The sequence below is a fragment of the Mastomys coucha genome, unplaced genomic scaffold, assembly GCF_008632895.1.
Source record: "Mastomys coucha isolate ucsf_1 unplaced genomic scaffold, UCSF_Mcou_1 pScaffold22, whole genome shotgun sequence".
NCBI classification, from domain to species: Eukaryota; Metazoa; Chordata; class Mammalia; order Rodentia; family Muridae; genus Mastomys; species Mastomys coucha.
The window spans coordinates 223,654,834-223,682,573 of NW_022196905.1; the positions used below are offsets into that span (position 1 = coordinate 223,654,834).

General features: G+C 36.4%; 1 protein-coding gene and 1 pseudogene across 1 annotated transcript in view; one reads left to right on the top strand and one right to left on the bottom strand.

Moving 5' to 3' along the window:
• Positions 1-1,482: 1,482 nt before the first annotated feature.
• Positions 1,483-27,740, bottom strand: part of Vps35 (VPS35 retromer complex component) — a 35,879-nt gene continuing 9,621 nt past the window's right edge. Inside the window, exons 3-17 of the mRNA XM_031340644.1 lie at positions 27,637-27,733; positions 25,609-25,732; positions 24,035-24,217; positions 21,904-22,117; positions 19,675-19,758; positions 19,074-19,183; positions 16,755-16,851; positions 16,318-16,466; positions 13,274-13,481; positions 11,933-12,088; positions 9,224-9,346; positions 5,131-5,310; positions 4,284-4,523; positions 3,099-3,242; positions 1,483-2,401 (exon numbers count right to left, since the gene is read on the bottom strand). Of these exons, the coding sequence (XP_031196504.1) occupies positions 2,222-2,401; positions 3,099-3,242; positions 4,284-4,523; positions 5,131-5,310; positions 9,224-9,346; positions 11,933-12,088; positions 13,274-13,481; positions 16,318-16,466; positions 16,755-16,851; positions 19,074-19,183; positions 19,675-19,758; positions 21,904-22,117; positions 24,035-24,217; positions 25,609-25,732; positions 27,637-27,733 (2,289 nt within the window). The 3' untranslated portion in view covers positions 1,483-2,221. The remainder of the gene's footprint in view (positions 2,402-3,098; positions 3,243-4,283; positions 4,524-5,130; positions 5,311-9,223; positions 9,347-11,932; positions 12,089-13,273; positions 13,482-16,317; positions 16,467-16,754; positions 16,852-19,073; positions 19,184-19,674; positions 19,759-21,903; positions 22,118-24,034; positions 24,218-25,608; positions 25,733-27,636; positions 27,734-27,740) is intronic.
• On the top strand, positions 22,395-22,492 carry LOC116071668 (annotated as a pseudogene).

Genomic DNA, 27,740 nt, shown 5'->3' on the forward strand with positions numbered 1-27,740 from the left:
AAATTTATATTGAGAAAAACATGTATGTTCAGTATTGCTGTAGACAAGCATGTACATAAGACTGTTCAACTGATTGATATTTTATATCAAACAACTTTTATAATACTCATTTTTATTGTTATAATATTTTATAAATTTTAAAGAATATGATGAAAAAAAACCCTGAAGTGTATGGAAGGTATTGAAGGGCGGTCTATGGGAGAAGTTGGGGTACAATAAAGAAGAATGTTATATAATTCTATTTACTTAAAATATGTTTTTAGGGGCTGGAGAGATGGCTCAGCGGTTAAGAGGACTAACTGGTCTTCCAGAGGTATTGAGTTCAAATCCCAGCAACTACATGGTGGCTCACAACCATCTCTAATGGGATCTGATGCCCTCTTCTGGGGTGTCTGAAGACAGCTATGGTGTACTTACATATAATAAATAAATAAATCTTTAAAAAAAAACAAAAAAATGTTTTTAAATGTTAACAATTCAGATAAATTGAAATTATATAATCAGAATTCAATAAAACTTAATAAAAAAAGGAAAAAGTACTGTAAGCTTTCATATGTCACAAGCACATAATTGTACTTGGAAGAGAAAGACTTGAGACAAGTTAATGATCAAAGAAAACATTCATTCTAGGTTGGATCTGAGTTCCTTGATCTTGTGATCTAGGGATATGATCATACGTTTCAGTGTGCAGCATGAAAAAGACAGGATTATGAAATGAATGAAGAGTAAATAATTCTGTAAGAATAGAGAGTCGATAATTAGCCAGTTTAACTGAACAAGACTTCAAAAATAAGATGTAAGAAGATGACCTGTTGCTTTGGTAAATACAAATTGTCAGCTAAGCATTAGGAAAAACTACTATAGACTTGGCTTGCATAAACTTTGTTAGTCAGTGACAAAAGAATTATTGCTTGTGGGTTATGATGAATTGTAGAGAGGGAGATGGAAAATGTTCAGTTAGGTACAAGTTTCAAAAGAAGAATATAAATCAACAATCCTGTAGTAATCTCCTTTTGTATAATGGTTTTAATCTGATTTAAAGAATATGTTTTTGTGTTGTTAGTTTTTGGAGAATATATAACTGTGGCTATGAGGTAATCTTTTCTTTCATAGAGAATTTCTGTCTTAGGTGGTATAAAAAGGCTAAGGGAAAAATAAAGTTGGTGGAGCTTGTTGGAGCCTTGTTTCACATACTGTGTGTGTTCGTGTTTTCTCCCCTTTTCATTGGTCCCAGAGAATTAAGTTTCGTTCCCTCACCCTTTTTGCCAGCCCCAGAGAATTAAGTTTTACTCCCTCAGAGAAAGTCTACTGAGTGATTAATCACTGACTCCATGCCTCCTCCTTGGTTTACTTAACCTGTCAAAACTGGCCTTCAGTATTAAATAAGAGAATTCAGTAAGCACAAGACTACATGGCACTCACTCCACAGGTAACCTACTAGTTTCCTTCATCAACTGTACAAAAGACAAGGATAATCCAAAATTGTTAACAGCAACTTTATTATTTCACTGATGAAAAAGTTGTAGTTGTGATGCATTTCACATAAATTTACAATAGTGGAGGTTATACATAAATTACATTAAATCACAAAATTTCTATTTCATAGAATCAAATTACTTTGATGTATCCAGATGATGGCATAGTTCTTAATGGATAGCTGAGTCCAAATATGCAAAATATAGCTTCTGCTTCTGACCATGGTGCTTTAAAATTCATCAACATGCATTAATATATTCTAGTTGTAGGGAGTATATTACACATAGGCTTTATCTTGCATTCAGGGAAAGCCCAAGCTGAATTCCACACACAGTACTCCTGTCCTCTAAAGTAATCTCAGATAGGACCAGAGAACAAAGAAACAAGTATGTTTGGGTTAGTATTCCCCATTAATGAAGAAAATACACAATCAACAATGCATCAAAATAAAAATAAGAAAGGAGAGCTCCATTAGTAGCCAGAATAAGTGGGTTTTGCTTTCAATTTTCACGGATCACAGAAGTATAAAGAGCAGATCAGTCATGCTACTTGGGGTGATCAGACAGACTTAAACAATTATGAAGTGAGTTAAGGTCCTGAAGGTGTCTGGAGGTGCTGGGTAAACACATCACAGGTAAGAAATGGGAAACCTACCTCAGCTTTTCTGAAAGGCACAATCTATGGAAGGGAGACCTAGTTAAGCCCTTTCTGATGTGTAGAAAGGAGTATGCTGAGCTGTCTTCTTTTAAAGGATGAGACCTTCATAGATTGGCCCCTCAGATTCTGGTGATTCCCGTCTTGAGCGCAAGTGCTCCAATGTGTTGTGAAAATGCTTATTAATTTGTTCTGTTTCTTCACTGGACTCAAGATTTGGGAGATCTTCTCGAATCTTTTGAATAAGTTGGTTCAAGACCTGAATTGTTACCTACAAAAAGAATAATTGTGTAGCAGGCATATATCACAAAAGAAAATCTAGTAGCATTGTTTTAAGGAACTTGTATTACTTTCATCAAATACCTGAGTAATTATGAAAAAGAGATGAGAATATGATTCTGACTTTAGGCAACATCTATTAGCTATTCATTAAGGAAAAAGAAAGAACCGTAAAAACTCAAAATATAGAGCAGCATAAACCAGCAAAAGAGCAAAAAACAAAACTGTATTTAACCTAAAAATCTTTTCTTAATGTATTTATCTCTATTTTATATGCATTGGTATCTTGCCTGAATGTATGTCTGTGTGTAGGATAACTGTGTGAAGGTGTTGGATCCTAGAGTTACAGTTGTGAGTTGCCATGTGGGTGCTGGGTATTGAACCCAGGTCTTCTGGAAAAGCAGTCAGTGCTCTTGACCACTGAGTCATCTCTCCAGCCCCTAACTTAGAAATCTTAAAGATTGCCACAATGCTACAAATGGACAATACCCTTAAGAATGACTCTGAACTTCTACACAGTGACAAATCAAGCCTACAAGTTGGCAATGTGTATTTGGCATTTTGTTAATTGCAGTCTGTTGTAGAGAGAAAAGGATTCTGGGTAATGGAAGTAGACTGCACTTAAACTAAGCAAAGTTAAATTTTCACAAATTAAAAGTGTCAAATCTACAGAGAGCTATTTCACTTACCGCATCATTTTCTTTTTCATAGAAATAGATGTATCTGTTCAGAATCTCTATAAAGAGCTGAACTTGTAGAGAGGGGTCCATGCACTGATTTGCTATTTTTAGTGCCTTCTTTAGGCACTCCATGACTCTTTTACCTCCATGAAGCTAAAAAAAAGAACATGAAAATATTAAAAGGATCAATGAATCCTTTTAATCCAAAGAAACACAACACTATAAGGCTCTTTTATGCTGCAAAGGGACACAACAAAAAAAACCTAGAACAAAGCAACTGTATTTAAAAACAGAACTGATGCCAGGTGTAGTGGCAAATATCTAACTTTAACCCCAGTACTCGGGAGACAGAGACTGGTAGATGGGTCTCTATGAGTTCAAGGCCAACCTAATCTATAGAGTTGAGTTTCAGGACACCCAAAGCTATATACAGAGATCCCAACTCAAAACAAACAAACCAAAAGAAAATTACAACTAGTAGTAAATAGGCTGTAGTGACAATTTTGGCATTGTGGTTTCTTTAAAAAATAAAAAAATTACAGAAATATTTTAAACATGTTTTGGTTTTAATATGGGGGCTGTTTGAGATTGTCCACAGCAGCTGACTATGATTTGCCTTGTGCTCTAGCAGGGAGTGATTTTGCCAGTTGTAGGTAGTTTCTGCAACTGTGTGATGTGTGGAATTGTGGAGACTTTGAGAGAATATATAAATGCTAGGGACCGGAGAGGCAGAGTTGCTGATGGATTATTGGTTGGTGGCTGTTGGTCACAGTTTGTTAAGTAGTGGTGCACAAAGAAAGGACATACCCTGACAGCAAAGATCAAACTTGCCCTAAGGAACTCAACATCCCTAATCAGCAGGAAATAGTGTAACATGTCCCCTTTCCCCTCTATCCTTTTTTCTCTCTTATTTAGTGTTAGGTGGTTGAAAGGGAAGAAGAAGAGGGGAGGAGAAAGGTGGAAGAAGAAGAACCCAAAAAGCAGCCAACCCTGGCCATAGCAGTTGCTGTCAACATGTCCTTTTTAAAGTAGACCCATACCACTGGGCAAAACGCTAACATCATAACACATTCATTTTCCCTAATAAAGCAAAGCAATTGTCCTTGTCAGATTCCAAGCTTTCAATGTTTCACTTCCAAAGCACAATGACAGGTTATTAATTCTATCTTCTCTAACAATCAAGAGGAACCTTACCTCTTCCCCATTTTTGTCTGTGTTTCTGCCAGACCAAAAGAGATGTGCACATGTGCTCACAGCTCGGCCTTGATCTGGTTTTTTCAGAAGTTTTGATGCAGCAAGTGCACACTGAGTCCTCAAGGGCTCATGATTCTCTTCACTGAAGCATTTCATCCTCTCAAAAGTACCAATGATCAAGGTGATAGCAGCCAGCTGTGCTTTAGAATCACTGATTTCATCTTCATACAGAGAAAATGCCTGATATACATAGAACAAAGAATATTCATGAACCAACATCAACAGGAACACTTTCTAAAGTTCTATCAAACCCCATCCTGTGAGATGGTCCACATGCCATTCATACTAGTGCACAGTGTACCTTTCAGTGAAGAGGCACAAGCTACAGCCAAAATGGAAAGGCTGATGACAGGTTATAATTAAGAAACCTATTCCAAAATTCTTGAGCTGATACTTCTCAACTGAACTCACCACACGGATGTTTTGTTCATGAAATACTTTCACAGCTACCCGCAAGTAAATTTTGGGTTTCTTCAGTTCCTGGGAACTCAACAATTTTGCTACTCTACAATGTGACTACCATATGAGAAGATTCCCACATGGTCAGGTAGAGTTAGTCGTGTATTAAAAGATAAAGGAGAGTGCCAGGCATAGTGGTGCATGCCTTTAGTCCCAGCATTCACTATGCAGAAACAGGTGGGTCTGAGTTCTAGATCAGCTAGGTCTACAAAATGAGACCCTGTCAAAAAACAGTGAACTAGTAAACACCAAGTGCCTCAACTCAAAAATAACAGACCAATGACTGAACCCAATAAGCTGGACAGGAAAACCCAAGAAGGAAGCTCACCTGGGACATAAATTCATATGCTACTGTTTCATGATTTTCAAAGCCAATTTCTCCAGCAGCTAACGCTCCTTGAAGAAAAAGTCTCAGTGGCAATTCAGCCAGCTCAGCTTTAATCAAAGCACTAATAGTCTGGTGAGCAAATGAAAAAATCTTCTGGCATTTCTTTTCCCACTTGTCATCCTGAAACAGGAAAAACCTATCAAGTTCAAGGGTAATTTGTTCATGCTACAAATTTCTAATAAAGCCTCTAAGCAAAAGTACTGAATCTGAGTTCAATTTCTTGGTCATTTTTCTTCTTCCTCATTTATGGAACACAGAAGTAAACTAAACAGGATATCTCCTCAAAAATTAAACCCATCTAAAGCTGCTGCTTCTGTAATTTATACAGATCTGGTATTTCTTTTTATGATTAGAAAAGCAACACATTCCTAAATTGAGAAAAAACAACACAAAAAACTTAGAAAATACAATCAACCCTGGTAACATAGTTGCTAATGTCTTCCTGTCTACTTTTTTCTATGTAAATATAATGGCGATATCTAAATGTAGTTTTGTGATCTGTTTGCTTTAAAGCAGATTGCTGAAAAACAAAGTTAAAATTGGGTTCATACTACAAACAATTTGTATGTAATTTCTGCTCAAGACAAGTTTCCTCATAATACTAAGGTATTTAATATTATTTTAACAAGGAAATAATCCTTCAACGCATTTATAATCTAATTGGTTATACTGTTCTCCTTTAGAAAGCATCTGTGAAACATACTGAGTGGTCAGTATATATATAAAGGTTTATTAATACACTAATTATTTGCCAAGTGTTATGACCCATCAGGTACAAACACTTGCTATAAGTCAGATAACCTGAGGTCAATCCTGGAGCCCCTAAGGTGGAGGGAGAGAACTGACTATAAACTCATCCTTTGCCCTCCACATGCACACCACAGCATCATCCCAACCCATCATACACGCAATAATAAAAAACTTCTATTATCTCTTAGTGTAAAATCTTAGAAGAGGAATTACTGTACTTATAACACTACAGTTACACATTGGCAGTGTACTAAAAATGTAGTAATTCACATTTATATCTCTATTAGATTACATTCTTAACATTGCCATTGCTGAAAATGATTTTTCTTCTTCCTTTGCCATCTAATTTCCAGAAAGTTGTAAATACCAGTGAGGTTAGTAATTTTATTGTGCTAAACCACCCAAACTTCTATAAAACTAGTAAGTTCTCTTTACTTTTTAAAGATGATAATAAGACTTGTTACAAGAATTAAATACAGTAATTGAGTTATGTAGTCCTTGTTACAATATAAACACTAGTTGCTACTTGGGGAGGTTACCTTACATCTTGTTTTCCCTTTTACTTTTTTGTCCTCAAATTTTTTCATCTGCTAACATTCCATACAATTTGCCAGCCACTACTTTACTGCTGACAGTTTTAGATTAGACATGTGAGATAAGTATTCTTTCAGTAACTCAGCATGCTGTATTCCAGGACTATCTATATCGTCACAAATGCTAGGGGTTCTTTCATTTTATTCATTAGAATAATGTTCCAGTATATGTATGCGTATGTATACACACATCATATTTTCATTGTCCATCATTGAGGTGTTTGTCCATGGCCATTGTACATAATGCTGCCATGAACCGAAAGTGTACAATCTCTTGGTAACAAAAACTGATTTCATCTCCTATGGATATTTATCCAACAATATACTCTACCACTGAGCTACACTTCAGTCTAACTAATAATTTTTGAAGTAGTCTCTCTGTCTCTGTCTGTCTCTCTGTCCCTCCCTCCTTCCTTCTTCCTTCTCTTTTCTTTTCGAGACACAGTTTTTCTGTATAACAACCCTAGCTGTCCTGGATGTTATTTTTTGAACCAGGTTGGCCTCCAACTCATAGATATCCACTTGCTTCTTACTCCTGAGTGCTGTGATTAAAGGTGTGTGCCACTGTGCCTGGCCCATACTGTTATCTATAGTGACTGCACTATATTTATATTCTAACAGTGGTCCCTTTTCACCATACCATGAAGGTTTTTTTATTTGTTTGTGATGCCAAGGACTAATCTAAAGCCTTGTGTATGCAGAGTAGGTAATCTACCAGTGGGGCTACGTTCCAAGCCATTCTCCTGTCTTTTTTGATATTAGTCCACTAAACATGAGTCATGATTTTCATTGGCATTTCCCTCAGGATTAACGTTACTCAGCATCTTTCCTGAGACCTATTGTTATCTGTATGTGCTCCTTGGGAAAATTTCTACTCAGGTCCTTTGTCTATATTAGCTTGTTTGTTGTTTTGGAGACAAGCTTATTATGTAGCCTAGACTGACATCATCTGCCAATTTTTAGATCCAGTTATTTATTTTCTTACTATTGAACTGAGTTTCTTGTTTTATGGGGTGTTTAGATTTATTTTTATTTTACAATGACTGCTTTGACTGTTTTGCTTACATGTATGTAAATATATTATATGCATGCTTGGTGCTCACAGAGGTAAGAAGGGGATGAAAAGATACCTCAAACTGGAGTGAAAGATAATTGTAAGCCACCATGTAGGTGCTAGTATTCAAACTCAGGTCTTCTTCAAGAATGATACCCCTGAGCTATCTCTCCTGCGCAGTGTTCCTTATTTTGGATCTAGTCCCTTATAAAATGTATGTTTTACAAATTTTTTGTTCTGAGCTGGGCAGTGGTGGTGCACGCCTTTAATCCCAGCACTTGGGAGGCAGAGGCAGGCAGATTTCTGAGTTCGAGGCCAGCCTGGTCTACAGAGTGAGTTCCAGGATAGCCAGGGCTATACAGAGAAACCCTGTCTCAAAAAACAAACAAACAAACAAACAAACAAACAAAACCAAATTTTTGTTCCATCCCATATACTAGCTCATTGCACTACTGTATCCTTTGCTGTGCAAAACTTTTTAGTTTTATACAATCTATTTGTCTATTTTTGGTTTTGCGGCCTATGCTTTTAGTATCCCCTCTCCCTAAAAATCAATAACAAAACCAAGATTTAATTCCTTAATCCATTTTGAGTTCATTTTTTGTGTACGATATAAGATAAAGATCCAATTCCATTCTGCTACAAGTGGAAATCCAGTTTTCCCTTCCCCTTTATTAAAGACTGTCCTTTCTCCCTGTGTTTCTGGCACAGAAGAGGGATTTAAGGAAGATGGGGCAAGGTGGTGCATGCTTTTGATCCTGGCACTTGAGAGGAGAGGCAGGTGAATCTCTGAGTTTGAGGCCAGCATAGTCTACACAGAGAAACTGTATCTCAAAAGAACAGCAAAAACAAAAACAAAAAACAAACAAAAACAGATAATCTGATCACAGATTTGGTTTCCTGGATAACTCCTCAGTTTCCACTGGTCTATTTAAATATATTTCTATTAGTACTATACCATTTTGATCATTATAGCTTCATAATATGGCTACTTTTATTGTTATAGTGACAAACACCTAGACATAAAGTGCTAGAAAATAGAACAGAAGCTATCCTGAAAAAAAAACTGGTATATAAGCTGATAAGAGTATTAAGAGAAAAATGTTTTTTTTAAAAATTATTAGAAAATCAAGTTTACTGAGCTTTTTTCCTTAACATAAACCTCAATGTTCAACTTCCATGTATATAAGACTGAGGTATTTTATTTAAAATTATGCCACTGAAGACAAGCCATGATTCTGTTTTAGAAAGAAACAAACTCATAGAGTAATTTCATGCAATTCATAACATTATTCAATTACAAGCTTTTTTGAGAAGTGATTATACAATGCTGGACCTTATCACTAGGCAAAGTTACACTGAGTCAGACTCTAAGGAAAAGTCTTAACATCAATTCAAACTGATTCAGCCTCATACTTCCAAGTGCTGTTATGTGATTTCTCAGCCAGTGTGTGGTTTGCCAATGTCAGTTAAGAACAGCAATTGGTGAGTAATGAATGAATCAGGAGTTTCTGAAAATAGAATCTGATATTATTATCACTTATTTTGTGTGTGTGTGATTGAGCTTTTTTAACAACTTAGAAGATAAATTAAAGAAAAAGGAAAAATGTAGTGACAAATATCAAAGTAAACCTACCATTTGAGAATTCTCTTTGTATCGAAAAGCCAACTGGTAAGCTGCAAATACCAAAGGTGGCAGTGTGAAGCGGATCCGCTGGTTTCCACCAGCCCCAAAATGTTTTCGTGCTGTATTCAAAATCTGACAAAGAGAAAATTTAAAAATAATTTTCCTCAAAAATAAATAAAATAATTATTTGTTAACAAAGTTACATAGGAACTCTATTCCACACTGCTGTTTTATAATAGGCCAGGCTTTATTGAAGTATACACTTCCTATATTAATCACTAACATACTAACCCATTTTATATATAAGCAAGTTGGAATCTTACACAGGTTGTATTACTAGCCGTAGGTAACTAGTCAAGAACAGATATATGCTCTTTTCATACACATGTGTACAAACTATACTTCGTTGATAAAGAATGCAAGCTGATGAAGCAAATCAGACTTACATATAACAGTAGATTCTAGTACTGTCTACTCTGTATTGCAGCTGTGTAGCAATCTGTTGAAACATTCCATCCTGGAGAGAAGTAAATAAACTTACAAGTCCCAGATAGCTGAAACATGTAAGACTAACAAAGGTCCCTCCTCACAGAATGGTAAACTATGCTGGTGGAAGGAGACTGACCAGCAAGGCTTCCTGGAGGAGCTTCTCCAACATGGAAGCTGCCTGCAAGATATGCAGAGCTCCAGGACTGCAGCTTTGATGAGCTGTCACCAGTACCAGAGTGGGATTTTCAATTATGCCACTGTCTTTGAGACAACCCTGTTCCTGTGAATAACCCCACCCTCTCACTGCCCATTCTCCTGTAAGTAATCCCAATAAACTCACTAGACAGCCAAATTGAACATTATGTGGATCTGAAATCTATTCCTAATAGCAGTGAATAAATGTCTTGAGTTGTGTCTCATACAACAACTGCCTTCCTCTTAGCAAAAATTTCACTTGAAAAATGAGGTAGCATACTCCTATAAAACTGTTGGGAAGACTAAATGACACAAAGTTTCAATTGTGTCATCAATACCTTGCACAAAGTATGTGCTCAGAAAAATAGGCAATTATGGGAAAACAGCTGTGGTGTGTGTATGTGTGTGTTACCAGAAGCAGAAGAATTACTCCTAAAAGCCAAGGCCCTAAACTGATTGCAGAGACAAAGCAGCTGGCTCAGACACCTTGTGGTTGCAGAAAGAGATGACAGAGCCTACAGTATCCAAAAACAAAAAACAAACAAACAAACAAACAAAAACCAGGTTATCCAAGGAAACCAGCTAAATTCCCCTTTCTACCTTTCCTATCTTTAGCTTTGAAAACCCCAGCTTAAGGCTACATGAAATCCCTCATTCTCTTGAACTCTGACCACTGAGTGACAGGGTCCTATGCCCTGATTAGTTGGCCAGAATTAGGGATACCACCTTTCTGGAATTAAATAGAGCCTGTTCTAGCTACTAGGGGTTGTCTAAATTCTGATCTTTTAGATCTTCCTATAAACTTAATTATTTATCCTTACAGGTAGATCAAACTTTCTAAGCACATTTAAATTAGGAAAAAATACCAACATAATTGAAAAAGCCATGTGAAACAAATGTATGGATGGTTCAGAAAGAAAAGGAGAAAAGAAAAAGAAAACCAAAGGACTGGGCAGATGGTTCAGTCAGTAAAATGCTTCTAGCACAAGCTTGAGGAGCTGAGTTCAGATTCCCAACATCTACATAAAAGGCAGGCAAGCCACACAGCTGCAGTCCCAGCACTGGGAAAGCAGAAGCAGGTGACTCCATGGAGCTCACTGAGGAACCCTGCCTAGAAAAATACAATGGAGAGCACCTGAGGAAGACACTACCTTCAGCTGCATCTACATAAACACGCAATTACAAACACTAAAGAGGATAATCAAAGAATTCACATAAAATACAGTATGCGATATATTTGGGTCTTGTGAATTTCTTTGATATGGAAACATACAAACAAAATCATATGTGACATAGAAAATGAGAGCAATCTCCCCTCCCTCGTCCCACACACTGGGGGAGGGAGGGGGGCAAAGAAGGGGGAGCAACTTAAAATACCTCAGTATTCACATACTGTACTGATCACATAGCGCATAAAAAAATCTCTCCCTAAGCCAAATCAAAGGCTACTCTTACTAACAGAGTCACTGTACTAACAGAAACCAGCCTTTTAAATCATCCATTACCAGACGCCAACATACCTACTCAGGTCACATTCAATCTTCATTTCATAAAGACTGACTGAGGACTATGATAAAAGAGAAAGCTTTGTCTGCTTACTAAACTTTAAAGTCTTTCATACATTTTCATCTGACAAACATCTTCCTATCAGACTTTTTGTCTGATGAAGTTTATTATGATAAACAACTAAACATTCTAAATGCACTACACTGATGAATGCCAACAGTTTAGTTACTCATTTATCCAAAAATAAAATCCCAGCTGTGCATGGTGGTATACACCTGAAATTGTAGCACTCAGGAAGCTAAGGCAACAGGATAATAATTTTGAGGTCAACTTGACTACAGTGAGAACTTGCCTCCAAAAAACCTAAATAAGTAAATAATTTTTTAAGCCCATGAACTTTAATTCAAGCAAGTTTTAATTGAGCAAGTTTTTCAATACCTTAAACTAACACAAAAGCTGAATTAAACCATTTTAAACACTTCTCTGCTCATTATGTGTGATGAAAGGTTACAGTAAGAGATAACATACCAAGTACTGCTGATCAGGATCATCAGATCGTAGAAGATGAATAAATCGGCCAACAAGGCTCTGTTCATCAGCAAAGTCTTCTGGATCAGGGTCTTCTACAGGTTGGTCTGGCTGATCCTGAATCAATGTGGACACCAAATTCATTATGGAATCTACCTGCAACACAGAAAGTAGAAAATATTAGTGTGACACCATCAACAAAAAAGGGTAACAGTTTCTAAGTGTATACATAATGAAACAGTATCAGCAAAATAATTCAGATTTTTGGAAAAAAGTTATTAACAGTTTCACCCAGCTGTAAACCTTTTCAGCTATAGTAACAGCCAGTTTGACAAAATTAGCCCATTGGTACAATAGTGGAATAAATGATTTGGACTTAAGGTTTGTTCCACAGGGCGGAATTCATGCCTGGTACTGCAAACCTGGAAAGAACCCAAGGATTCTGAAGTAAGAGGCCTTAAGGCAGAATCTACTACTGTTATTGTGCTAAGTAGACATAGTGACAAACTGCTTTCTAAATACTAACCCTCCCACCCAAAGATTATTATAGCTTTCTCCCTTATCAATGATGATTCTTTTTGCAGTGGATAACAGTTAATAGAACTCAAAGGGTAGAAAATAAATGACTATGGAGTGTTAAGCCCTAAATAGCATGTCTTTAGCATACTCTCCCCACATGGCTCAGGGAACAATGAAGAGGGGACAGAAAGATTATAAGAGCCAGAGGTCAAGGACTACTGCAAACTAGCACTTTCCCACAGTAGCTGTGATTGCCTGCCCAAGATCAAGCTAGTCAACACTCATCCTGAATAGAGAGGAAGTTCCTAAGGATCCAACCCTAGCTGAAGAGCTATTGGCAAATGCTGGCTGCTGAAGGCGGGAGAGTCACTTTCTATGGGGTATAGCCATGAGCAGGTTGCTTCTACTCCCAGCAGGTGACCCTTTACCCATTCACATACAGGCAATAACAATTGAACTGAATTAAAAAAAAAAAAAAAGAAAGAAAGAGGACAAAAAATTGGGACGAGGTAGGGGGGTTGTTTCAAAGGGATTGAAAAGTTGATAGGTCAATGAATACATTTATGGACAAAAATCTGAAGAGGAGATTTGTCAAATGTTAATTAACTGTGATTATTCTCCTTTTGGTGAAATCAGAGGTATTTAATAATTCTATGTACATCTCCAATTTTAACTTCTAAATAAGAAATAAGCTATTCATAGTTTTTATTATTATTTTACCCCCTTCATTTATTATCAGCGTCTACAGCTCAATGTCTAAAATCCTAATCAACCATATTTTCTATTTCCCTAAAAGAGCATATCATATTTGTATTCTCTTACCTGGTCCTGAGAGACGATTTCTGTGTTATAATCCAGAACATTACTAAGCACATAACAGCTCATGCTCTTTCTGGATTCGTAGTCAAAGTATTCAAAAAGTGGGTGGAAATGCTTTAATTTTAAGACTGTTAAGATATTGTTGTAAGTATCAACAGGTATCTTCAAAAGTCTGGTAAGCTCCTTCGAAACTGCACTACTGGTAGCAATACTACAAAGAGAAAAACAGCAACCCTTTCATGAATAAAATTAATCTTTATAACAGAGCACTTGATTCATTTTTTTTTTTTAAATCTTTATTTACCATCTATAGCAGGCAAAGGAGTTGGCCCCAGGGTAATGAGAATCGGAGAACTGGCCATGTCCCTCACTGGCTGCAACACTCAGGAGAGCAGTCTCTGCATCTCACCTGTGCAGCAGGATAGAGCTGGCTCTGCTTCCAGGGGTTGCTGGTGAGCCAGCACCAAGGTGGGGAGAGCAGGAGCGCCCTAAGGCTGACCAGCTCAGATACCTCTCAGGTCCAGATCTAGAGCTTTGAATTGGACCACTCCAACATCTATAGCATTGACGGAACTACTGGAGTGCATGAAGGGGACCAATCTCACAGATCCAAAACTACAATATCTCCATGACACAGGGCAACAACAGGGTACCTGAGAGGAGTCCCAGTGAGGTGGCAGAAGCCAGAGGCCTTGTACCAGACCAATGAGTCTTTGCAATGAACATTTGCAAAGAAGTGTGGACAAAAGGGTACACCATGAGATACATACACAGTGTATGTGACACACTACAGCTTCCATGAGGGTTTTTTTTTTTCTCCATTGGGGAGAGGATGCAAGGGTAGAGGGAGGAGGAGATGAGTAGGACTGGGGTGCATAGTGTGAAATTCACAAAGAATAAATAAAATGTTTTTAAAAATTCATTTACACATTTAAAGAAATAGGTCAAGCAAATTGAGAAAATAATATACTTAATCTCTTCTATTTCAAAATGATCTGTTCTCAAGACAAATATAGCCAGGTCTGGCTCACTCCTACAGTTATAGCACATAGGAGGATAGTGGAAGTTCTAGACTTAGCCTAGACTACACAGCAATATTCCATCTTAAAACAAAAAACAAACAAAAAAACAAGAGTGGATAAGGATGCCTATTTAAACACACACACTTCTTTATCCACTACAGTTCTATTAATAATAGCTTTCCATGTATGAACAAGTCTTATAGGGACAACTGAGGTAACTGTCGGCAATTTGATGTTTCTCAGAAAATTGTTTTAAATAATACATTTGTTCCTAGAATAGACAGCAAGTATTATGAAGAAAGCAAGTAGGAGAAAAATCCATGAAAAAAAAATCCAGAAGAAAAATCTGTATCTGGCGACTCAGGGAAACCAAGTTGAATTTAACAGGTAGCATCTACAGGAGCCTCCATTCTCTGAGGCTGAGGCATATATTTTAGCATTTATAAGACCATTAGACACTGAGAATTCTAGTTATTTTAGTAACTTTTACTTTAAAGCTCATCTTGGAGGGATAAAGGGGAACACAGACATCGTTTAATTTTCTCTCTTATGTTAAAGATCTGTACTGTTTTTCAGTTCACAAGAAAATGGAAATAACTAATAAAAGGGAATAAAAGGTTAAGAAATTCTCCTGTTGTGTTTGAACCAATGGGTGGAGACTAGAAAAGAAAAAATAGCACATTAATGTCTAAAAATTACAAATAACTTAAAGAAAAGCAGGAAGCCTATTTAAGAGACTCAGGAGGCAACTGTTGGGGAAAAGATACATATAATTGCATCAAAATGCCGGGCAGTGGTGGCACATGCCTTTAATTCCAGCATTTGGGAGGCAGAGGCAGGTAGATTTCTGAGTTCAAGACCAGCCTGTTCTACAGAATGAGTTTCAGGACAGCCAGAGCTACACAGAGAAACTCTGCCTTGAAAAAACTAAAAAAAAAAAAAAAAAAAAAAAAGAAAAAAGCATCAAAATGCCTAAAGTGAATCCCAGCACTCAAGGAAATAGAGGCAATAGGGGATCTCTTGAGATCTAGTTCCAGGCCATCCTGCTACAGAGCAAGTGCCAGAATAGCTAAGGATACACAGAGAAACCCTGTCTCCAAAACAAAACAAAACAAAACAAAAACAAAAATGTCCAAGTGACCCTTGTAGTAGGGAACAATATTCTTTTCCCAAAAGTATTAAAACCAAAGCTCAAATAAGAAAAAAATATTTAAATTATTTTGTTACACTTCAAATATATACATATATACATGTCCCTAATTTTTTAGCCTAAATATACATACGCCCTTATTTTTCCCAATTTAGTCATCTGCAGGAAAACTTTCTCTTTTTTGCAGGGGTGGGGTGGTGGTGGTTGATGATGTTTCCCTACTAGTTTAAAAACTTCTTGAGGCTGATGAGATGGCTCAAAAGGTTAAGAGCATTGGCTGTTCTTATAAAAGACTCAGATTCTGTTTCCATCATCAGCACGGCAGCTTTTAACTATCTGTAACTTCAGTTTCAGGGTGTGTCAACCCCTTCTTCTAGTCTCTGAAGGCACTAGGTACGTACGATGCATATACATATATTCAGGCAAATCAGTTATTCACATAGAACACAACAGTAAAGACAAAACAAAAAACTAGCTCAGGAAGGGAACTGAACTTTGAAGACTGTCTACAGGCCACCACTTCACTACTGTACACAAGGGAGTGAGCAGCTAGCAAAACTTTCAATCCTGCTTAGTGCCACACAGGAATAACACTTCAAACAAGACAAATGCTAACATTATAAAGAAAAACTGAGAAAAGAAAAACTAATATTATGCTAAGAATTTTTTTCAATGTTGTAACTTTGGGGTAAACAAGATAATTCAAAGACACTTGCCATGAAGCCTAACAACCTGAGGTCTACCCGTAGAACCCACCTGAAAGAGACAAACAACTAAAGCAAGTTTTTCTCTGACCTCCACACGTACATTTATTCTAACTCCCTCCCCCCAAAATAAATGTAGCTTAGAATTTATTAAATATAATTTTGACTTACTGTTCAAGGTTAAGCTTATTGAATATCTCCACTGTTGTTTCTAGAACTTTATCAACGTAGTCCACACGATCAGGGTAACATTTCATAGCAAGATTAATGAGAGAGACTTGTAAAGATACAACATCTTCTGATGGCATGTCTTGTCTGGACTGCAATGTTTAGAAAATCATTTTATTTATTTATTTATTTGTTTGTTTGTTTATTTGGTTTTTTGAGACAGGGTTTCTCTGTATAGCCTTGGCTGTCCTGGGACATACTCTGTAGACCAGGCTGGCCTCGAACTCAAAAATCCACCTGCCTCTGCCTCCCAAGTGCTGGGATTAAAGGCCTGTACCACCAATGCCCGGCTCATATTATTTATTTTAAACAATTACAAAAAAAGATACAGCAACAGAGAAGTTTCAAAGTCGAGAACTTAGAGAAAATTCTATACAAACCTGTATCACTGTAGCCACCTGTTGTGAAAATATGTCAAAAAGTTTAATCTCAGCTGGAATTCCAGGTCCATCTTCACGATGAGCAAATAAAGCTAATCTACAAAAGAAAAAAACATTTTTTTCTTTCTTTTTTTTTTTTTTTTAAGATATGGGGATCTGAGCAGTGGGTTCATTTTTTCTTTATTGCTTTTCTGTATTTTCTAAGTCTATTTCTTAGAACATTAAGAATGACTTTTAAGATTTAGCTAAAATACCAAGACATTACTATTAATTTCTGGTGAATTAAATTCCAAACAAGAATTTGGAAATTTAGTTTAGATGTATAGCATAGTGATCAAAGGAAATTATTTTAACAATAAATGCTACTGTTGTTCCATGGGAGTGGGAGGGTTAAAATAAGAGCTACAATGTGTGACTTTTTATTCAATTTCTTAACTAAAGTTTTGTTAATGACGCCTTATTCCATTGGCAATCACGTTTATTTATTTATTCACTTTATGTAGTACAACCTAGCTTTGAATTCATGGTACTCCTGTCTCTGTTTCAGAAGTGCTGTGGTTACAGTCATGTACTACCACATCCAGATTAAATAAATATAGGCTGTAGCAATGGCTTAGTGGTAAGAGTACTTACAGAGAATCCAAGTTCAGTACCCAGCATCTATATGGAACTACTAGAAATAATGTTAACTTTTATAACCTGCACCTTAAGCTATTCAAAGTTGTGCATATTGCATTATCTGTCAAGGTCAGAACTGCACCTATATTTTGTTATGCTTAAAAAGCCCACCACTGATTGGGATTACTAAATGACATTACTCCTACAGAGGAAAATCTGGTTAACCATCATTCTTTAAGAGTGGGCCCAATAAGTATGCAATGTATGCTGTCCAAGACAATCTGGAGACCTCTGCTTTGTTAGTTCCTAGAACTTAAGACTAGTAAATTAGATAACAAAATATATATAAAAAAGTCTGTTGAAATAAATCTTTGGTGTTGTTTCTAAGTTCATAATGACATATGCTTACAGCAGGATGAATTATGTATTATTTATCATGCAGCAAGGCCACCAAGCAGTCCTTCATTATAGACCTTATCAAAAGCCAAGTTATACATACATATGCACTATGCATATATGTGTGTATATATTTATAGATATAAATGCTAAATATATTATACATATATATGTATACTATACATTAATATAATCTGTAAATATATAAAAATATATTACAATAATTTTTATGTTTTTATTTATATATTTATACACACACAAACACTAAAAAGTTTTGTTTTTAAATCTTAGGTTGTATATGTGTAAATGCAAGTGTCTATGGGATCCAGAAGGAATATCAGGTGCCCTAAAACTGGAACCTCAGGCAATTATGAGCCATCAGGATGGGTGATGGGAACTAAATTCAGGTCACCTTCAAGAGTAGTATGTGTTCTTCACTGTTGAGCTAATCCAATTTTTATATGTTTCATCAATTAAAACCGATGGCTAAAAAACTATACTTAGGGGGCTGGAGAGAAAGCTCAGTGGTTAAGAGCACTGACTGTTCTTCTAAAGGTCCTGAGTTCAATTCCCAGCAACCACATGGTGGCTCACAACCATCTGCAATAGGATATGATGCCCTCTTCTGGTGTGTCTGAAGACAGCTACAGTGTACTCATGTAAATAAAAATAAATTAATAATAAAAAACCCCTAAACTTAAAGGGGATCTACTAAAAATGTGATTCTTAAAAATTTTTTATGGAAATTTGACAGCAGAATGATTACTGAAGCATTCTTAATCATTCTTATGTTGTTGCTAGTTTAAAAAAAAAAAAAAACAACAAAATCAAGTAAGTTACCACTGAAAGATAATTTACCTAACTGTAAGAAATTCTGTTCTTCAATAAACTTTGGACAAGGAAAGGTCTACACAATAATATCTATACATATCAGTTAAACAAATTAAAGAACTCATTGTAAACCAGGTATGGTGAATCATGCCTAATGCCAACACTTGAACTACGTCAAGAGAATCAGAAATTCAAGGTCATCCTCATATACAGGCAGCCTGGACTACATTAAAAAAATAAAGAAAAAAAAACCTTTAAAAAAATATACCTCATCCATATGCCTTTAAATGAAAAGATAAACCTTCACAATTAAGTCAGGCAATCACTAACAAAATATTGAGTGCTAAATTATCTATAGCAAAATTAGGTTAAAATCAGTACTTAAAAGAATCACAGAAACAAATGATTCGTGAAAATGTTATGTTTCTCATTTCCATTTCAGAGCATTTACCTTCCAGTATTGAACAGTCTTACCTGTCAATTAAAGCAATGATTATGTTTTTCACATTTACGTTTTGGTGTAATTCAGCACAAGCTCTAAGAAAAGGATTCAAAGTCTGGAGATGGAACTCATCAGGAAAAACCTAAAGTCAGAGATGATTAATCAATACAGGGGAAAAAACTTCACAAAATCTTATGAATGGTATATAAAATCATTACTTACAGAAAAAAAAACCTTTAATCTTAGATAATTAAAATCAAAACCAGAAATACTCCATTTCCAGTATACAAGTCATTCTAATAAAACCTAGAAAACTCAGGTTTATTTTCCTATATTTTTGAGAAAACAAAGCAAAACAGAACAGATTATTAGCACAAAGAACAAGTTTGAAAATGGAAATTCCTAAAGGAAGTTTTCTATTCCAGAAAAAATTTTTTTTCCTAAGATTTTTTTTTTCTTTTTCTGAGACCTAGTTTAGGCACACTGGCCAAGTTGGCCTTAAACTCAGGGCTTTATCCTCATAAGTGGCTGGCACATAGGCCATGTACCTTCACACTGGGGTTAGGATTTCTTTTTCCCCCAAACAAAAATGAAAATAAAAATCCTTTTAAGAATAAATGTTCTCTTACTTACCTGAATGATACACTCCATGAGATATTCTTGAGCCAAAGCATCTCTACAATTCACAACTTGCTCCAAAATGCCTGTTAAGACAATCTAAAAATAGTAAAGAAAAAAAGAGGGTAAGCTAAAAATTATTCTGAAAATCCCAAAGCACTCCTCTAGAAATACACTGAACATGCAAATCATTTTATATTGCTTTTATCCATACTTAAATGTTCAACTTTAAAAAATAGCTTATTATTAAATATAAAAACCTTGTTACATAAAAAGTAACAAAGGTTTTTAACAAACAGATTGTGCTTTTTTGTCTGTCCTAACAAGTCTTCAACTAATCCAAGATCATGAAGATTTCCCTTGTATTTTCTTCTAGAACCTTTAGATTATATAGTCTCTGATCTGCTTTTCTAGAGCTTCTACACTGTGTGAGCAATGGTCAAGACATAAAAGTTTCTTTGTTTACACATACTAAGTGGATATTCAATTGTTCCAGAGTAATTTATTAAGAAGGTTACTCTGGGCAGGCATAGTAACCCCAATACTCAGCAAGCAGATCTCTGTGAGTTCAAAGCCATCCTAATCTACAGAGAACAACCTAATTCCCAGGACAGCCAGGACTACAGAAACCCTGCCTCAAAAGACAAACAGTAAGTTTGCCTTTGCACCTTCATAAAAATTAAGTAATTAACTAATCACTTAGGAGGATCAGAAGTGGAAGGCCATCCCTGACAACAAAATGAGTTTGAGGCCACCCTGAACTACCTCAGATAATCAGGGGAGAGGGAAAAAGAAAAGAGGCCTACATGTAAGCCAATAATGGACCATCTAATCCAAGGACTGACAAATCTAATTCACTGACTGATGTTGGGGTTTTGTTTCATATTTTTGGTGCTATAGATCCAAATTCAGAACCTGAAACATGTTAAATAATAGCCAAACTAAGCTATACTATAATATGTCAATGGGACCAAGCCCTGCCCTGCTCATTTTCTTAATGTTTTTCCTGCTTTTGCCTTATGTCCATCTAGTTTACTACTTATAACTAATAACTTGCAAAATTTAAAAGAACTATCTAGACTTTTGCAGAAAAAGTTTTGCTGGGAGCTGGTTAGAACCACTGGCAGCTCTTCTAGAGAACCTGGGTGTGATTCCCAGTACCCACATTGTGCTCAAAATCATCTGTAACTCCAGTTCCAGAGGATTTGATACCCTCTTTTGGCCTCTGGGCATAGACACACATGTGGTACATAAACATACACGCTGGCAAAAAACCCTCACACATTTTTTTTAAGTCTTTAGAAAAGTGTGCTGTTCCTTACTTCTTCCCCTGCACTGACTTCTGTGTCTACCTCTTTCATCATGCCCTCTTCATGCTTCTCTCCACCAGGGTCTTAGTCAGGGTTTCTATTGCTATGATGAAACACCATGACCAAAAAGCAAGCTGGAGAGGAAAGAGTTTATTTGGCTTACACTTCCAGATCACAGTTTATTACTGGAGGAAGTCAGGACAGGAACTAAAGCAGGGCAGAACCTGGAGGCAGAAGCTGATACAGAGGCCATGCTTATTGATACAGAGGCCATGGAGGGATGCTGCTTATTGGCTCACTTCCCCTGGTTTGCTCAGGCTGCCTTCTTATAGAACCCGGGACTATCAGCCCAGGGACGGATGGTACCACCCACAATAGGCTGCACCCTCAAGCCCCCCATTGATCACTAATTGAGAAAATGCCATAATGCTGAGTCTCATGGAGACATTTCCTCAACTGAGGCTCCTTTCTCTGTGATGACTCTAGCTTGTGCCAAGCTCATAGACACAGACACAGACACACACATGCACGCACGCACACCAGCCAGCACAACTTGTATATGTCAACTCCACAAATCTACCTTCACTTCAGTGAAAGTGAATTTAGGTCCTTTTGTCCTAGTCTCTCAAAACTGCTGTGGGTATTAGCAGTTCTCTTCTCTTTTTCACATACTTTAGACTCAGTTTATTGACTTTATAAAACAGTAAGAGAGGAAGATATGACTGAGACTGCACTGAATCTATAGTTAGATTTAAGTAAAACTCCTACCTTGACAATACTGAATCTCTAACCCGTAAACATGGTAGTACTTTTAACTAGATCTTTTTTAGTAAAAAAAAGAAATATTTTTCAATTTAACAAGGACATATTCAAAATAAGATTTTCAGTTTATATCTCACAATGTAAGAAAAGTGACAACAAAAAAGATAAGAACCTGTTTGTAACGTTCCACATTTACACCTTCCAACTGACTAAGGCGCACCAAATTTGTTCCCACTAAAATTCTCAGTTCTTGTCTCTCTCGTTCTCTTTTTTCTCTATCTCGACTATGTCCTTGATGCTGCATCCGAACCCAGAGCTTATTCATTTCTGCAAAGTTGAGTAGTACAAAATCCATGGAATCACTGATATCACCAGTTGTTTCTTCACTGCCAAGAAAAAGTTAGAAAAATCTTTATATACATGACAGGATCAACTTACTATTTATCCATTCATTTCCTTCTACAAATACTCATGCTTCAAAAAGCCACTTTCAACTTCATTTCATTTGGCTTAATGTTAAATTTCAAGAACAGACTCTAGCATGAACACTAAATACTAGGGGGAGAACACAATACATTTAAGGGGCAAATCACTTTCCACGACTCCCTATGCTGACCTCATTGGACTCTGCCCTTATAGCAACTCACTAAAATATAACAATATGTGCTCTATTTGGCAGCACACATACTAATATTGAAACAGTACAGGGATTAGCATGGCCCCTACAGTGACAAGCAATCTGTGAAGCACCCCATACTTTTAAGGGAGGATCACAGGGCTTCACATGGTGCTGGCAGCTTATGTTACTCTTCAGCTACTACATTTCTTACAAGAACTCAAACATCATGGTGACATAGTACCACTGAAGAGGGGTCAGTATGGAGGGCATTGCACTCCTAAGCATGATGGCTTCCCAGCTCCCACCATAAAGATTCCAACTACAGCTGATTCATTCCATATCCTTGCAAAACTAATGTCCAACAAAAGGTAACTGATTAAAAAAAACAAAAATTAAAAAATCTTTAAAAGGCTCCCAAACTTGACATTTAGGGTAGACTGATAACTGTTGCTTTACTGTTCTATTTTGGCTTCAAATGAAATATGAGCTTTATGAAGAAAGACCTTATTTTTCTATATCTTCCAAGACAGGGAACTTAGTTTTTCAAATATTTTACTGATTACCTAATGTTTAAAATTCAGAGTCAAATTATAGTAATAAAAATAACATCATCCTCTTTGTATACTACTAAATCTTTTATGTATGGTTTAGCTTAACACTAATTAGTAGTAGTAGTAGCAGTAGTAGTAGTAGAAGAAGATGATTTTTGGCATAGTGACAAATTCCTGTAATATGCACATTTGGGAGGCAGAAGGAGAAGGATTACATGATCAAGGTAAGCATGAGTTATACAGTGAGAATCTTTTTCAAAATGACAGAGAATGGAAGCACTCGTCATGTAAGCCTGGTAGTCTGAATTTGGTCCCCAGAACCCATGTAAAGTTAAAAGAAAAGAATCAACTCCACAAAGTTATCCTCTGACCATCACACACAGACCATGGCAACATTCACACATACAAACACACACACATCATCACACACATACACATAATAATGTATTTTTAAAGGGATTGATGCAGATAAAAAACTATTGATTTATTAGTCTTAGAAATTTAAAAAACAGACTTTAAATAAAAGGAAATTATTAGTTCTTCAATCTAGGGACCCATCATAAGTTTACCACACCTAGCAACAATCTGCCATTGCTGGGAGAAAAAGGTGTCATGGATTTTATTGCTAGAATGGCACAAAAGAAACAGAGCTCTCTATAAACTATTTTTAGTTTCCCCCCACTAGTTAATACCTTTACAAGTCACACTTACAAAGATTATCTAATGTAATGGAAAAATTTCTAAACTATATTAGATGCCTAAAATCCCAACATTTGAAAGTCTGCATGCAGGAGAGCTACTGAAAATTCAAGGCCAGCCTAGGCTATAGTGAGTACCAGCCACTCAAGGCCAAATAGCAAAATCCTGTCTTAAAACAACAAAAAATTAAATTTTAAAAAGCAGATTTTCCAAAGAATTTTTCTAAATAGATAATCAAATATGAATATATTTTGTTTCATATCACATATACGGAATTATATATCTGAATGAAAGTCTAGACACAAAATACTACATGAATTTGAGTAGGAAAATTACTGACACCCATGTTCTTATTTCTGTATACTTTTCTACAATTTTAAGACATTTTACTACGGGGTTGATGGGGACACTACAACTAAACCAAAATTACTTACTCTGTTGGCTCTCCTTCATCAGGTAAAATGTTCCTAGTACACTGGAGAAGGTAATTTCGAAGAAACAAACCCCTTAGTGGATGCTGCACACCACGACACATTTCTACCAAATCTTTCAAAATATCTTTCCTGGATTGAGGAAATGACTTGACATATACAACTCCAACTGTGATCAAGAGATAACTAAGAGAAGTAAAAATTCATTTGATTAGAGACAGAATATGTAAAAACTTGACTGTATTCAAATACACTATGCATATATTAAATAAACAAGAAAGAAACTGTATTTTCTTAAACAATATTCTTTATGGAGAGAAAAATATAACTACAAAAAATATTTGAAAAAAAAAAATATCACTGACTGATCCCAGTGGTCAGTCCCCTCTTACTCATGAAGAATATGATCCAAGCTACCTATCTGCTAACTGAAATGCTAGGATGTACCATTACTTTCCCTTATACATATACATTTACAAGTTTATTTTATTATTTTTTTTATTTATTTATGTTTTAGAGTGTATGGTTTTTTTTTTAAGATTTATTTATTATTATAAATGAGTACACTGTAGCTGTCTTCAGGCACAACAGAAGGGGCGTCAGATTTTGTTATGGGTGGCTGTGAGCCACCATGTGGTTGCTGGGATTTGAACTCATGACCGTCCGAAGAGCAATCGGTGCTCTTACCCACTGAGCCATCTCTCCAGCCCCCCATTTACAAGTTTATTAATTAGTTAAGGTGATTAACCACAGTAACTAACACAACAGCTGTAATGGTATGTTGTAATGGAAGATAACGTAAGTGAATGATGTCTCTCCTCTATCTTACTATGTTGTATTCACCGTTCTTGCAATGATGTGAGATGATATAGAGACTATGCAATGAGAATAAAGTAGGTGAGTGAACATGGGGTAGCACTGGACTATCTCAGCAGCACAGCTATTCCAACAAGCAAGACAGTTACTAAGTGACTAAAGGGTAGATAATATATACAATATGCTCAACAAAAGGACGATTCACTCCCCTAGTGGAACCATAAAAAGTTTTATCAGGCTACTTAAAATAGTGCAGAAATTTAAACTTAATTACTCCTAGCATTTTTCTTTTAAAAATATTCTAGACTATGATGACCATGGTTGCTTGTAGAAATTGCGACTGATTTTTTTTCTTTTTGATTTTCTCATACACACACCTGCTCTTTCTCACTATGGTAGGCTCAGCTGAGTTAGATACTTGCTATGTAAACCAGGCTACTCTTCAACTTGCGGCAATGTCTCTGCCACTAAGCGCTGAGATTACATGAATATGCCACCATGCCTGCCTTTTAAATGAAGCCAGTGTTAGCTAGTGCCTCATGTCTGTATTCTCAGCATTTGGAAGACTGAGTTAGGAGATCATGAATTCAAAGCAATGAGATGCTGTCAAAGAAAAGAGAGGGGTGATTTCTAAAAAGAAAAAATATATAAGGCAAGAAATGCAAAGATGAGTTTGAAACTAGCATTAACTTTTGTTGGATGAGACTTGACCACAACACGAAACCTAGAAAGTGTGGCTATAAAAGATGTTAATTACTTACAGCCTTGGAATAATGTTTCCAGCATACTGTACAAGTTCATAGAGATCTGCCACCTTTCTTCCTTTAGCAAATTCATCAGTCAAGTAGACCTCCAAGTAGTGCAGTTCATCAGAAATAGCCATATCTTTTAATTATGATTAAGGATTAAGAATAAAGGTAAATTAATAAAAAATAAATAAAACAAAACCAAAAAAACAAATTTTGCAACTATCGTTGGAATAATTAAAACTATTAGTCAGGGCTAATGATATAGCTCAATAGTGCAAGCATTTATCTCTCACAAGAAAAGCTTCCTATTTGATTTCCACCACTGACAAAACAAGACAAAACAAAACAAAACTGCACACACTTTTGACTACCTGGCATGGAGGCTACAATACCAGCTCCTCATGAGGCTGTAGCTAGAGGACCATGAGCTGCTCAAAAGAAAACCCACTGATGAGGTACTTTACATTTAGATGAATGTTAAAAGGGAGGAGAGATTTTCAGTCGGCTTTTATTACTTTAAAATAAAGATACACTGGACTGTAGAGATGGCTCAGCAGTAAAATGACCTGCTGCCCCTTGCAGTGGATTTAGGTTCAGTTCCCAATACCCATATGATATGGCAGTTCAGAACCACCCCAGCTTCAGGGGGTCTGATACTCTCTTTTGACTATCCTGGGCACCAGCTACATACAATGCAAACAGCCATATACATAAAAATAAATTAAATTTCATTTTTTTAAGCTGGTAGAGTAGCACATGTCTGAAACCAGCACTCAGACAGAAGCCAAAGCCTGCCTGAGCTACACCATAATACATTGTCTAAAAAAAGATGAGGATCAGCTGAATCCAAGAGTTCAAGGCCTACCTCATTATCTTAAAAGGGAAATTGAATGTGGAATGCAAGACATGGTGGCATGCACCTGTAATCCCAGCACACAAGAGGCAAATACAAGAAGATCAATGTGAGTTAAGAGGTCAGGGAAGGCTATACAACAAGATCTTACCTCAAAAACAAGAATAAAAAAACAGAAAACAAATGCCACTTAATGGCTTCAACTTTTTCAAAAATTAAGAGCAATCTATTTTGAGAAACTTAAGCATATGGGTATGGATTTAGTTCAATTGGCAAATTGCCTGTCTAAAATTAAGGTCAACAGTCAACACTGCAAAAATAAGGGAGGGGGGTTATTTTAGAAAAAAAGGGGCACTTTTCTCATTTAAAATATCTGCCTGGAAGAGGACTATTTTGTCAAAAAAAAAAAAAAAAAAAAAAAAAAAAAAAAGAACTGACTCCACACATTTTTAACAAAGAACAAAAAACCAGGCATGATGGTTCATCCCTGTAACTCTAGCATTCAGGAGGTTGAGGCAAGAGGACTGTTGTGAGTTTGAGGTTACCCTGGGCTAAGCAATAAGCATCCATTTCCGAGGAGGGGGAAGGAAGGGAGCACTAGTTGCTTTCCCAAAGGACCTGGGTTCAAGTGCCAGTATAGTGGTTTGCAACCATATGTGACTACAGTTCCAGGGGATCCAATGCCTTCTTCTGGTCCCTGAAGCCACTAGTCATGAGTGTGGTCCAGATACATACACACATGCAGAAACACTTATACATAAAGTAAAATAAATAAATCTAAAAAAAACAACAAAAAACAACAACAACAACAACAACAACAAAAACAACTATAGAGTATAAACAAAGGCCTTAAAGGCCCTCTCACTCTCAAGAGTTCTTCTCTCATTTTTTCCTAATAAATCAGTATTGGTTCTACTTTAAATGCAAATCCAGCAACAACAAAAAAATTGGCCTTATCAAGAAATAAATATAAGTCAGGTGTGGTGGCACACACCTTTGCTCCTAGCACCCAGGAGGCAGAGGCAAGTGGATCTACATGCATTCCAGGACAGCCTGATCTGCAGAGTGGGTGCCAGGACAGACAGGCTACACAGAAGAAACAAACAAAACAAAACAAAAAACAAAAAACAAACCAAACAATAAGTAAATATGGCCCAAGTGTTTATCCTTCAACTGTCAAAGGATACAAAGTTCATAGTAACTCTTCGGTGATAGCATAGAAGTCCGGAGTTCTCCAAGCATATTAGAGGCATGTTTCAGAGCATCCATCAGCTTGTTTTTGTCCTACAGA